Source organism: Bactrocera tryoni, chromosome 4, assembly GCF_016617805.1.
Source record: "Bactrocera tryoni isolate S06 chromosome 4, CSIRO_BtryS06_freeze2, whole genome shotgun sequence".
Taxonomy (NCBI): domain Eukaryota; kingdom Metazoa; phylum Arthropoda; class Insecta; order Diptera; family Tephritidae; genus Bactrocera; species Bactrocera tryoni.
Genome location: NC_052502.1, coordinates 65,495,527 through 65,508,172, shown reverse-complemented (window position 1 = coordinate 65,508,172; position 12,646 = coordinate 65,495,527). Strand labels below are relative to the sequence as shown.

The 12,646-nt window shown below is 35.8% G+C and overlaps 1 protein-coding gene across 2 annotated transcripts in view; it reads right to left on the bottom strand.

The window, feature by feature from the left end:
• LOC120773381 (protein sprint) overlaps window positions 1–12,646 on the bottom strand; it is a 389,939-nt gene that overhangs the window by 119,874 nt on the left and 257,419 nt on the right. For both annotated transcript variants that reach the window (XM_040102210.1, XM_040102209.1), the window contains exon 3: window positions 1,214–1,709. In XM_040102210.1, the coding sequence (XP_039958144.1) occupies window positions 1,214–1,709 (496 nt within the window). The remainder of the gene's footprint in view (window positions 1–1,213; window positions 1,710–12,646) is intronic.

Below are 12,646 nucleotides of genomic sequence, written 5' to 3'. Positions count from 1 at the left end.
TATACAAAAACTTCAAAGAATAATAAATTAAAACCCCAACTGGTATAAACCGCTAAAACTTAGGCAAAAAATTAGCAACTGGTATAAATAACTGAAACTGGCATAAACAAATATATGTATATAAAATGTAAAGCCCACTTATAGAATATGCACAAATTTCAAGAATTAGCGAATCAAAAAACCAACTAGTATAAGTCATTAAAACTGGCTTTAAAATTTGAGACTAAAAACTACCACTTTACTAACTTCGAAGGATAATTAATTGAAAAATCAACGGGTATAAAGTACTAAAACTTCGGTCTAAAATCACTAAAAATCATAAGCTACTAAAACTGGCATAAAATTGGAGACTAACTAACGATCACTTTATTGAGATATACAAAAACTTCAAAGAATAATTAATTGAAAAATCAACTGGTATAAAACAATAAAAATGAGGCTTAAAAACAAACAACTGGTATAAACCACTAAAACTGGAACAAAAAATTAAGGATAAAAAAGCGACACAAAAACCTAGAGTGGCGAAACTTTAAAGAAGAAACCGGTATAAATCAATAAATAATTTTGATGTTGCCTTTAGTGTAGCGATACTTAAATGTAGTAACTGATATAACCACTCAAACTGGCATAAAAAGTAAAGACAAGCACTTTACTGAGTGTTATCCAAGCAAACTGGTATAACTCACTCAAACTGGCATAAAAAGTAAAGACAAGCACTTTAGTGAGTGTTATGCAAACCCTCGTGTTTAAACTTATCCAAATAATTTTGTTAGCATCCAATAATTATGTGCCCGCGCTCATAAGTTTTTTAACAAGAGAGCGGCACTTGCACTTATCTCGCATAAAAGTGCCGAATAGAACTCGATTAAATTATATATATGTGAAAACACTTTCATCATAAGCATTTAGTCACGGTGTTGCATTTAAAGCAATGAAAGCAGCTAGAATCAATATACGAGTACACTCTTATTAGATAGTACCAACATACAAGCAATCATCGATGCGACTAGTTTTGAAGAGCATCGAATAGAACATAGAACTGGCATAAATCAATAAACAAATAAAAATTTAACAGTGAGTGGCTATACTTCTCACTGAGTTATACACAAACTATCTTATACTGAAATCAACTCTTTCTCGAACGTCTATATTACAAATATATTATTTATATACCACCGTTTGCACCAAACCAAATAAAATCTCTCAGACTTACCTGACTGAGTTCATCTCCCGAGTAACGCTTGCATTTCGGCAACAAGGCCTGCATATCATCCTCGAACTGTTCATCGCCACAGCAGCTGCTATCTGCCGCATCCAGCGAGTGAAATTGCTCTGATATGTTATCATGATGTTGAACGCCATCGTGTGTGCCGCCGAGTCCAGCGCCAGTGTGCCGATTGCTGGTGTTAATGCCGCCGCTGTTGCTACCATGCAAATCGAAGCATAAATTGGTGGCACCACCAACAACACCATCGCCCATGCCATTACTGTCACTTCCTTTAATGGAATCTAAACCACAGAATGGCAGACGTCGATTACCGGCTGTGTTATTGCTATTGCAGTTGTTGTTGTTGCTATTATTATTATTGTTGTGTGCCGCATTGCCTGTTGCTGCTGCGGCCGCTGTAGCCGTTGTGGACTTTAATTGATTCAGTGTTGTTGCTGGCGGCACGGCTGATGTGGTCAACTGTGTGCTGGAGTCGGAGGTCCTGCAAATGAGACGAAGCAGATGGGTTGATTAGTAAGGCGTTACAGAGTAAAGTTAGAAAATTTTTGTGGCCGGAAGGCGATGCTAAAACGATTTTCAGGTTTTAAAGAGCTTATGAAGGTGTTTTGAACTTGGCTTTTTATTACTTTTTGGTATGAAGTTATATATGCATATAGATTAATTGATACTCATAAAGCATATAGTCAAAAATTAAAAAAAAATTCAAATACGCTCCTTAATTTACCACTTTCGATTGTATGAGATGCCGAAATGGAATTTTCATTTAATTTACTAAAACTAATTCCTGAGCACATCGTCTTCAATTACATAATTACTCCAAATATTCAACAAGTGAAGCCATTGGCTTTACCCTCTGCAGCTTAAAGCTTTACTACGGCACTTCTCGTCTTCTTCCGGTGCTATCTGCTTTCGCTTGACTTTTGCATGTCTACAGTTCATTAAACGCCACTCGCTTAATTTTGTTTCAGCTGCGATTTGTCTAATTTAATCGGGGCATTTAATACACTCCATCTCTATGATTGCGTAGTTTGAATAATCAATTTTCTGGCATGCAAGTTGCTCGTCTAGTAAGTCACCATACCTTTGAAAGTGGCGAAACAAACATACAACTCGTACATGTGGTGTATGTATATATATTTACAAAGTTTGTAGGTTTATCATTTCAGTATTAAAGAATACAATAATCAACGATAAAAAAGGTTCCTATCAGGGACCTAAACCTCCTACATAATAATGTGTTGTCAAAAAAGTCTTGCGGTATTTTTATTGAATTTTTTTTTTAATTGAAATTGAAATGAATTTTTGATGATTCATGCCCAGCTCTTGACCAATGCTACGGCTGCTACTATGCCGGTCTCCTTCGACCAATTCAGCGATTTTATCGCAATTTTCGACGACAGGCCTTCCGGAGCGTGGCGCATCTTGGACCACCTCTACACCAGAACGAAAACGTTGAAGCCATCGTTGTGCGGTGGAAATGGAAACTGTATCGGGTCCATAAACTGCACAAATTTTATTGGCGGCTTGAGATGCATTTTTGCCTTTATCGTAGTAGTACTGTAAAATATGCCGTATTTTCTCTTTATTTTGCTCCATGTTTGCGACGCTATAACTCACGAATGACTTAAAAGAAACGACAATCAATCAAACACGTATTAGCGCGTGAAATGGGCTTTCCAAAAAGGTATAGTAGGTATAGCATGACCCGATGCGACGAATAAAACTAGAACTACGCGCTTTCAGCGCCAACTAGCGAAAATAACGCAAGACTTTTTTGATAACCTATTATATCACAAGATCCTTACAAATCGACAAAGATCTTTAAGCCCCTCAGACTGGTTCGCCGAAGTTAAGACTGCCGAGTTGTTTCAAGGCTGGACAATGAAAGCGAATGTACCTGTATGCTTCCACCCCATTTTCCTTCATACAACTTTCCCAACTTTTAACCTTAGCTGGTGAATGCCTTTTGGATAATGTAATAATAATATGAACTTTCCTAAGAGCAAGTATGCTGAACTATCTTTTGCGTTCTACTCAGGGTGAAAAGCAGCTGGAAGTCACTTAGGAGCGGTATCGTCGACCAGCACCTTCTTCGAAAATAAAATAATATCTTACAGCTTTAAAAATTTAAAAAGATATTTCTAAATGATGTAAACATCCAATTTCATTAGATTTTTATTAACAAATCGAAATATTATTAAAAAATATATGTATAGATTTCCAACCGTATTGCAGTTTTCTGAAGAAAGTTGCAAACTTCCATTTAATTTGGCGGCTTATCAAATCATCAAACTTGTAGAATAAAATTGCACTGTGCATCCAATAAAAATACTCTGCTCTACTTTGCTGTTTAGGGAAAAAGTGTGGACTCTCTCCAAAAGTGATGTTTTGGCTCTACGAAACCGTAGTCAAGCCAATAATGTTGTATGGGGTATTCGTCTGGTGTAAGGCGCTCGAAAATGCTACACTTGCTAAGAAGCTTGAACTTGTCAAAGAGCAGCTCTCATAAGCAACTCTGGTGTACTGCGAACAATATGTGATTTTATACATAGCGCCCGTGGAGAATGCAGCCTCCAGCTTCGAAGTGAGCCTTAAGGCTAAGGGAAGGCGCATATGAAGAGGTTCGAACAAGAATACGCCGAAATTCTCTCCTGCTACAACGTGGATCACTGCCTCGGCGAGACTACTTTTGGAGCCTTTGTCTCTGCTAACATACCGCTGGTCGCTGGGGAGATTTTTTTACCAATAAGTTTAGAGCTAGGAAAGGTTGGAAGCGGAATTTTCTGTAAGGAGACTTCCATAAATCTTAGCCTTAGGCTACCGGTCCACTGTAGTAGTTATAAGTGGCTGCTACTAAGGTAGCTGTAGACGTACTGCAAATGTATTATATCAGCAATTTAAGATAGTAAGATAATTGTAAGCAAGTTTTTAGAGCTTAATTTTATTTATAAATATATACATATATCTTTTGACTATTCCAATAATTTTGTTCACTTTTTCATAACGCCTTATATTTTTAGAAATGTCTGGCAAGTTTATTTTGTTTAATTCTGTATTGATCCATCATATTTAAAGAAATAGTAGATATATTCAATTAAAACGGTCTGCTTTGTCAAACTTCAAACAAAAGTTTCTATTATAAGACGCAGAAATATTTTGTAGCCTTGATGTGCTTGCTTTCCTACAACAATTTATATGTACAAATTTATTTATTGAATAAAAATATGAAAACATCAAAATAAATTCCTCAAGCGTCGTAATTCCTCTAGTTTACAAAAGTTTTTACACTTGAACGCTTAACAATGTGTTCGAGCACCTTTTGAGCAATTTCTACAGACAACAACTCATGTGATATTAGGGGCAGCGCACAAGCCATGGACATGCAAGCATAAATATAAATGCCAGCAGAAGGGATTAATATTTTCTAACACAATAATCAACAACAATGCACGACGAGGCAAATTGAATTTTGCAATTTGTTGGCATAAAAATCTTACACATGACTCGTTTTAATGGAAGCTTTGTGGGCAAAAGTGCGTGCTTTCAGTGCTTTACATTTTAATGCTATGCTTTATAGTATGTATAGTATGTACATATATAGATTTCTAAAAGATTTACAAATAATGAAAATATTTTATAGAGATTATGTGTGGAATTTTAAATGGTTTGTTTTGAAGCAACAAAGAAGAAAAAGCTGTAAAAGCTTTCATGAAACTTACTTACGTATTTACATAGTATTTCTAGTGGTGATAAAAGCAATAAGAAATAATGGGTATTCATACACATATATACATTATAATTGCAAAATCGCATTAATAAAAATGTAAATTACGACATATTGCGTAAATATTTTTGTAGAGAATTGAGTGAAAATGCGTGCTTTTAAAAAGTTCCAATCGTTGCTGTGTATAATGTGTAAGAAAAATTCTAAAAAATTGGCTTTACGTTGATATACGCGTATCTTCCGATTTCTCTACTTTTTAGCTACCAAACAATTTTTGTGAAGTTCAGTTCGAGAATTCCTAACTACATAAGAATGTATCGTCTAAGCTTTGGTATACATTTTTTTACGATTTCCGACCAACTTTAGCCGTTTGTTATGCGAGCTTCATTTCTGTCCCGCTTTGTCGTTAAAATCTGCTCGATAAAATATTGACCATCCGAATAATGTATTGCAGTTTATGTTTCTAAAGTTCAAAATAAGTTTCGCAGGTTAACTAACTACCTGAGAAAGTTACATAAAATACCTTTCAAATAATTTGGTTTCAACATGAGCTTTTAGTTAACTCATTCAACACAGTTTTAATAGCTTAATTTTTGCGCTGGGGAATTGGAAAAAGCTTAATAATCAAAGCAATGGGCTATGTTATTTTTATCCTAAACTAGTGCTTAACAAAATGCATACTAAATTATGTTATTAGTAGATATACATATATAGACTGAATGAAAGAAGTTGGCAAATAATTCTCAAAGCCTACTCCATAATTAACCTTTAATATTCCTACTTCTTAATTCAACTTTACGGTTTGAGCTTTTTGCAACGATCTTTTATTTTTCCATTTTTTATTTCTAATTCGTAAATGAGCTTTAAGCTTCCAGCTTTTTATAAGAAACTCTTGGTTTACCATTTCATTCCTACTTCCTAACTAAACTTTTGTTCGAGCTATTTGTAATGATTCTTTTATTTTTTCATTTAATTTATATTTTGTAATTGAGCTTTAAGCTTCGAGCATTTTATAAGAATCTTTTGGTTTACCATTTCATTCTTACTTCCTAATTCAACTTTAAGGTTCGAGCTTTTTGCAACGATCTTTTATTTTTCCAATTTTTATTTTTTATTTCTAATTTGTAAATGACCTTTAAGCTTCCAGCTTTTTATAAGAATCTCTTGATTTACCATTTTATTCCTACTTCTTAACTAAACTTTATGGTTAGAGCTTTTTGTAATGATACTTTTATTTTTCATTTAATTTATATTTTGTAATTGAGCTTTAAGCTTCGAGCTTTTTATAAGAATCTTATGATTTACCATTTCATCATTTCTCTAGGTATGTTTTGTTAAATTTGATGAATGGAGAAAATATATTGTACTATACATACATACATATATAGGAGCAATATGAATGATTTTAAAGTCCAATGGTCTCGAAGGCCTGGTATTTATAAGAACAATTTGAATACAAGGAAGTATTGTCATAAAATTCGTTTTATAGAATAATAGGAGAGTGACTTAAATACGCTCAAAATCAATGCTTTTCCGTATTTGCTAGTTGAGCTAAAAGTTTAGACTTTTTATAGTAATTACAGCAAGCATGGTTTCTTGATCAATTCAATTGGAACTGTCAGGGCTTTTTTTGTGAACAAAATAATCTAAAAGAAGGCGAAAGGGAGTAGTAAGCAGATCATTTGGTTACTTGAAAATTAAAAATCTCAAAGACTTAGAGTTTTTAAGATCAAGTTGAATTCAGTAAACAGATTTTAACAAGTTCGTCGTAATAAAGTATTAAAGCTTAGAAGGGCTTTAAATGTCTATATAGAGAAGGGAGAACTTCTTTGCAATATCTAGTTTACTCTGTGTGGGACTAATTGTTTGAACAATAAGTCTATGTGGCCTCGGTTTCAAGCTGAAATCTCATTCCTAGTCGAGAACAATTTAAAAAAAATGTGTGAGCGAACGTGCCTTTGAGCTTTTAACTTTTTGCATTTACGAATTGCTTCGAAGTTAATGTGAAAAATTATAACAAAGTTTTATGACGTCGAAAAGAAAAATTTAAAATAAAGTTTATTGAACGAGCTTTTGTGCTTTTAACTGATTTATATTCTGGTTCGAATTTAATGTTAAAAATAATTCGGAACTTGTATGACGTCTAAAAGAACAATTTCAAAGAAAAGTATGATCGAACGAGCTTTTGAACTTTTAACTGTTATATTACTCTGTTTCGAATTTAGTGTTTTAGCATGTTTCACGTCTCTATGAGACATTTAAGTGCTATAAATATTATTTTTTCTTCTTTGTAACTAGATTATTCCGAGATTCTTATTTTTGTGCAGAGTTTCAGCTTTAAAATACAATTTTAATTTACATTCAAACATAGTATTATTTTTTGTGAAATGTTTATATTTCCTTTCTCTATCTCTCTCACTCTCACTCTCCTTCCTCTTCTGCCTCTAACATTCCCTCACCTCTTAAACAATTTAAAAACTCGATTTAATTAGTGTGCCCAAGTAACGCGCCACAGTAGTGGTTGTTGTACAGCGCCAATTGGCCAACTCTATGTCTAGCTCAATAACCGAGTTGACATGGGCACTTAAATAGGTTAGCTTGACAACTTTGTGCATGTAAAGTGAAAAAAATGAATTAATGCTAAATAACTTTATGTTGAACATTGTGCCTGTGCAACAAAAAAATGCGCCGCTTTTGTCTAATTAATGTTGAAAAATGTGAAAAATAGCACAATACAAAGGCTGCTGTTGTACTTCGTAACGAAAAGGGGTCGGGGTAGGTCGTGCATGCCACAAGGGTTTCACTCTTCGCACAAAGCCACAAAGCGCTTTCATGTTATGAGGGTGGCTTACCGCCCCCACTCCACCGCTACAAACTCCAGGCACGGTCCATCAGCGTCATTGTATAACTTGTAAGGCTTGAACTTTTTTGTTCACGCTCGCTCGGGAAAGCAAGTGGAAATGTTGGCTTTTATATAATGCGCACTCGGCTGGCTGACTGACTGACTGGTGGCTGCTGTACGCACGCTTAAGTAGGGCAACAAGTTGCTTATTTGGTTAATTAACATTAATGATGTCTGGTCGAGGTTGAAACGAGTACCAGCTGAAGTGCGGCCAGAACGAAGCGCCGCTCGGCAAACGCAGTAGTCGGTGGTGACTTGCTCATGTTTATGTTACGGAAATGTTGTTTTAAAGCAGGAAAATTAAGCTAAGCAAAGCTTTGTTGCTGTGTGAAAATCGATGAGTGCCACTGCCGCTGGGCATAATTAGCAGCAGGCGTGACAGCCCCGAGCCAAAAGGTAAATGGCATTTTTCATCTGCCTTGTACTAACTACATTATTTATTTATTAAATTGTAATTATGTATTTAATTGTTATATTTGCTTTAGTTTTCTGCCTTCAAGCAGCTCACCAATTGCTGAGGTTGTATACTACGCTCTCTTATCTTTACCGTTGTTTTACCTATATTTTGAGCGCAGCTGAGAAGAAAAAATTTGAAGCAAAACTGCAAAATAAATACAGGCAAGCTCGAGTTGATACCATTTAGTTATGATTGACTATGATTTTATGAAAGCTATCAGGTAAAAGCTTTTTAAAAATTTATTAAATCTTTCGACTTCGTTTCCATGATGGTCGGATCCACGCTATCGGAACATACACAGTTTTTTTATACGACCAAGCATGGCTAAAAATACAGCTCGTATTTTTCTGTCGGTACAACAACACTAACATAGCTGTTTTTAGACAGTATTAGACACTAACTGCAGCTTAACGGAGCTTTTGACTCCGTTGCCAAGCTAGTCAAGTTTACGTAACCTAGGTAACCGAACATACATATTTCATGGCCAACTTGTCAGACTGTTTTTTGTAGTGCTACAACAATAATTATAAAGCTTTCGTCTACATAGCAGATGAATTGAACTTTTGTCTCGTTTTCTCCGATGGTCGAATCTAAGTAACTTTAATAGATCCGGATTTATATTTGACAAGGAACTGTTATTCATTCGCTTAGAATGGCTAACTCTTTGTATTTTTATGTAGAACCAAGGATTCTTTTGGTATTGGTTCTTCTAATGTTACCAAGTATATAAAATCTATCCTCCTCGCATTTACACGTTCAGCATTCTTCAGGAAAAACCCCAATTCAACCAATAAAAGAATGCTACTCCTTCAACCATTGATACCTTTTTCCCTTTGTATCAAATGTGGAATTATTTTCTTCGGTATCAGAGTGCTCACGCCTTAGAACTATTAAGCTTTACTACTATTAGCTAAAGGTTAGAGCTTTAATTATCACTTGGCAGTTCACAAAGTCGCATAACTAAGTTCTGTATCATCTTTCAGAGGTTCAAGGAGCTCTTACTAGACACTGAATGGATCGGAATTCATGCGGTGAGATTGAACATATTACTATATGCCAGCTGCAGCAGCTGATTGGAAGAATATGATATATGTAGAATCATCTCAACACTTCCACCTTGAATGTTTCGTTTTGCGGAACTTTGGACCTCATACCTCACGGACTACTTTGGACCTCATACTTTTAAACATCTAGGTGAAATAGCGGAAATACAAATAAGCAGATTTGTGATGGATTCAACTTGTTTTGCTCATATCCAGCTACTGGAGGTTTTCGTCTGACTTCACAAAGTACTGCACGTAACAGTCTAGGTGTGATCCCCGTTTAGGGATCGGACAACTAACATAACTTAATCTAAGATCTCTTAGTTTAGATAGTCTTAATGACCACTCAAGATTGCGAAAAGATCTCTAGTTTGATCATTTATTGGACTACTTCAATAACTCATAGAGACAAACTTTTAAATTTTAGTGGAGAGTAATACTTTAAGGTTGATTTAAAAGTAATAACGGGTTCATATTGCTTATGAAAATCTTGTTCTGTAATTTTGGATTTCTCACGTCATAAAGTTCGTAAAAATGTGGAAATATATGAAGTGGCAAAGCAAGTTTCTTTGACACTTGACAGCTGTATGTCAAATTTTCTTATAGTCATATAGTATAGTATAGTCAAAAATTATGAGAAGGCATTTACTTATATGATCAAAATATAGTACGCTAAAAGGTTTCTAGTATTAATTACAGTTATTTTTTCTTTACGCATGATATTGCGCTTTGCTTATTCATTCTCAAGTCTTGAGTCGCTCTATCACTATTCATCTCATCTTTACTTTTTCCGCTCTCATTTCAATCGCAGTTGACAGCCCTCTTCGCTTTTCGCTACATTATGACAGCATTGTGTAACTTGTCACACAGTTTGCCGTTTGACACCCGCAGGCTGTTGTGCCAGCTGTCAAAAAGTTAATTTGCGGCACATTTTTCGCGCCGTCATTGGCGTATGGATAAGAGAAAGAGTATATAAAAAATATATACATAATTTTACGCTATTTTAATATTTCCAGTGGCACATTTTTTATTGCTAAACTGACATGATTAATGAATTTGCACATACAACGACAACAAAAAGGATGGCAGCATTTCGTTTGTCGTCTATCAGCAGCAAGGCGTTGCAGTGACCGGGTAAGCAGCTTTCAATTCCATATACTATGCGTCTTATCGACTTGCCACGCAGCTTTCTTACTCGGCAACCGAAGCCACTTACGCCGCTAGCGCAATGAGCTTCCACAATTTTGCTAGCTGAGTGATGGATTTAAGCGATAATAACTTATGGCCGCCAAAGTGGCAACACTCACACGCCCGGCACTGCTTTTTCACGCTAATAAAAATAATAATAACGGAATTTTGACACTTGCTTAAAATGTCATTTGTTGTGGCTGCTGCCAGCGCTGCTGCTGTTGCAATATTGTCAGAATGCGCCGCCTCGCTGTTGTCCGCAAGTGTTCGGGGTGATTTGTCTTTGTCACACTTCCCCACACGCACAGCATTTTTGTCGTTTAACGTCAGTGTCAGCATTTAATGAGTATTTTACAACGTGTGGAAAGTTCGCATTTTTTGTTGCAGCGCCTCTTAACGCACTCTCGGCGTGTACTAACAGGAAGTACGGCACGTAAGTGGTTTACATGACTCGTTTATTAGTAATCTGTTGCAGGAAAATTGATTATACTCGAAGGAGTTGTGGCACTAAATGCTTATAGCGGTTGAAGAAAAGAATTAAATTGACGGAAAATCAAGTAAAAGACAAGAAGCTAGAGTTTCCTGGAGGGCTTTAGTGGATTGTGCTTTGAACTTGAAAATCTAATACAAATTTATAAAAGGATGATTTTGGAGGGAATTACGGAATATTTGCGCTTATATTATGGACACATATTTAATATTTCCAAGTAATTAAAGGAAGCGAGACGCATTTGCAGAAAAAACAAGAAAGATGCCGAAATGCGTGTGTACGAAGAACTTGACAACCTGGCCGGTGGGGCTAACGCTCGAAAATTCTGCGAGAAGATGTGGCGACTAACAGAAGGTTTCAAAATCGGAGCATACTCTTGTAGAAGCACAGAGCTGATCTAGTGTTTGATGCCCAGGAAATACAGAAATTATAGAGGAGACACTTCTCCATTCTGCTAAATGCCAGTGAAAGAAGATGTCGAACGCGATTCCCCAATCATTGAAGATGGGGCAGACGTTCTATTGCTCGACCATGAAGAAGTTGGTATAGGAATTACCCGTCTGAAGAACAACAAAGCGGCGAGGGCCGATGGCACCAACGACCGTGCGATAAGCCTCCACAACATCGTATATAAGGTTCTATGGAGCGTACTGTGTGAAAGAATGAAGCACACCATCAATAAACTGATTGAACCTTATCACCAAGCGTTGATTTAGCCATGCTCGTCTCTCAATCTGTCTATACATACCTGAACTAGATGCTTAGTGTTTGAAATATCGATCTGAAATTTTGCAGAAACTTCGATAATGATAAATGTACGTTGCACAAACTGAACAATAAAAGTTAAAGTTCTTGTATGGAGAACTCTTTTATTTGACGAGATGTCTAAACAAAATTTGACAAGGATTTTTGCCCAAGACAACTGTACAATCTACGAAGAATTTGTACAGATCGACTCATATAGCCTATAACTGCCTTATAAACTGTTAGATCAAAATCAAGATAAAGATTTTTTATACACTATATGCTAAAAGAAATTCAGCTGTGAGGATATTATAGATTCGGTGCAGACGAAGTCCATGTTCTTTCTTAATTTTGTTTCTTATTTTTCTTCGAAATCACGTTACCTATGTTATGGTATGAAACTTTGTGGCTGTATCTCTACTTAACTTGCATTAACCGAATATTTAAAAGCGATTTTCTTTATTTCAAGGTAATTTCTCAGCGACTGCTGAAAATATGCGCCATGTTGCTCGCCTTTATAATATTGAATAAGTACTTTGCAACTTTATTTATTTATATTTTTTATGCTGATAATTTTTTGCAATGAAAGGAGCAACGCAATCGGCTTAAATATTTAAGCTCATTTCCATTACTCACCATACAAATAGCGTAGGGCTTGCACGAAAAGCAACGAAACGGCGTCTGCACTCAATAAAAGCCGAGCTGTAATGCATGCGCACACATAAAAGGAGTCGAAAATATTAAAACCTCCAAAAGTAACTAAAGAGGTGAGCACACACACACACACACTTGTACTCATTCAATCATTTGTTCCTTCATACACTTCCAGCCACCCGCTCTGTTACTACCTCTCTATCTCATTCTCACTCC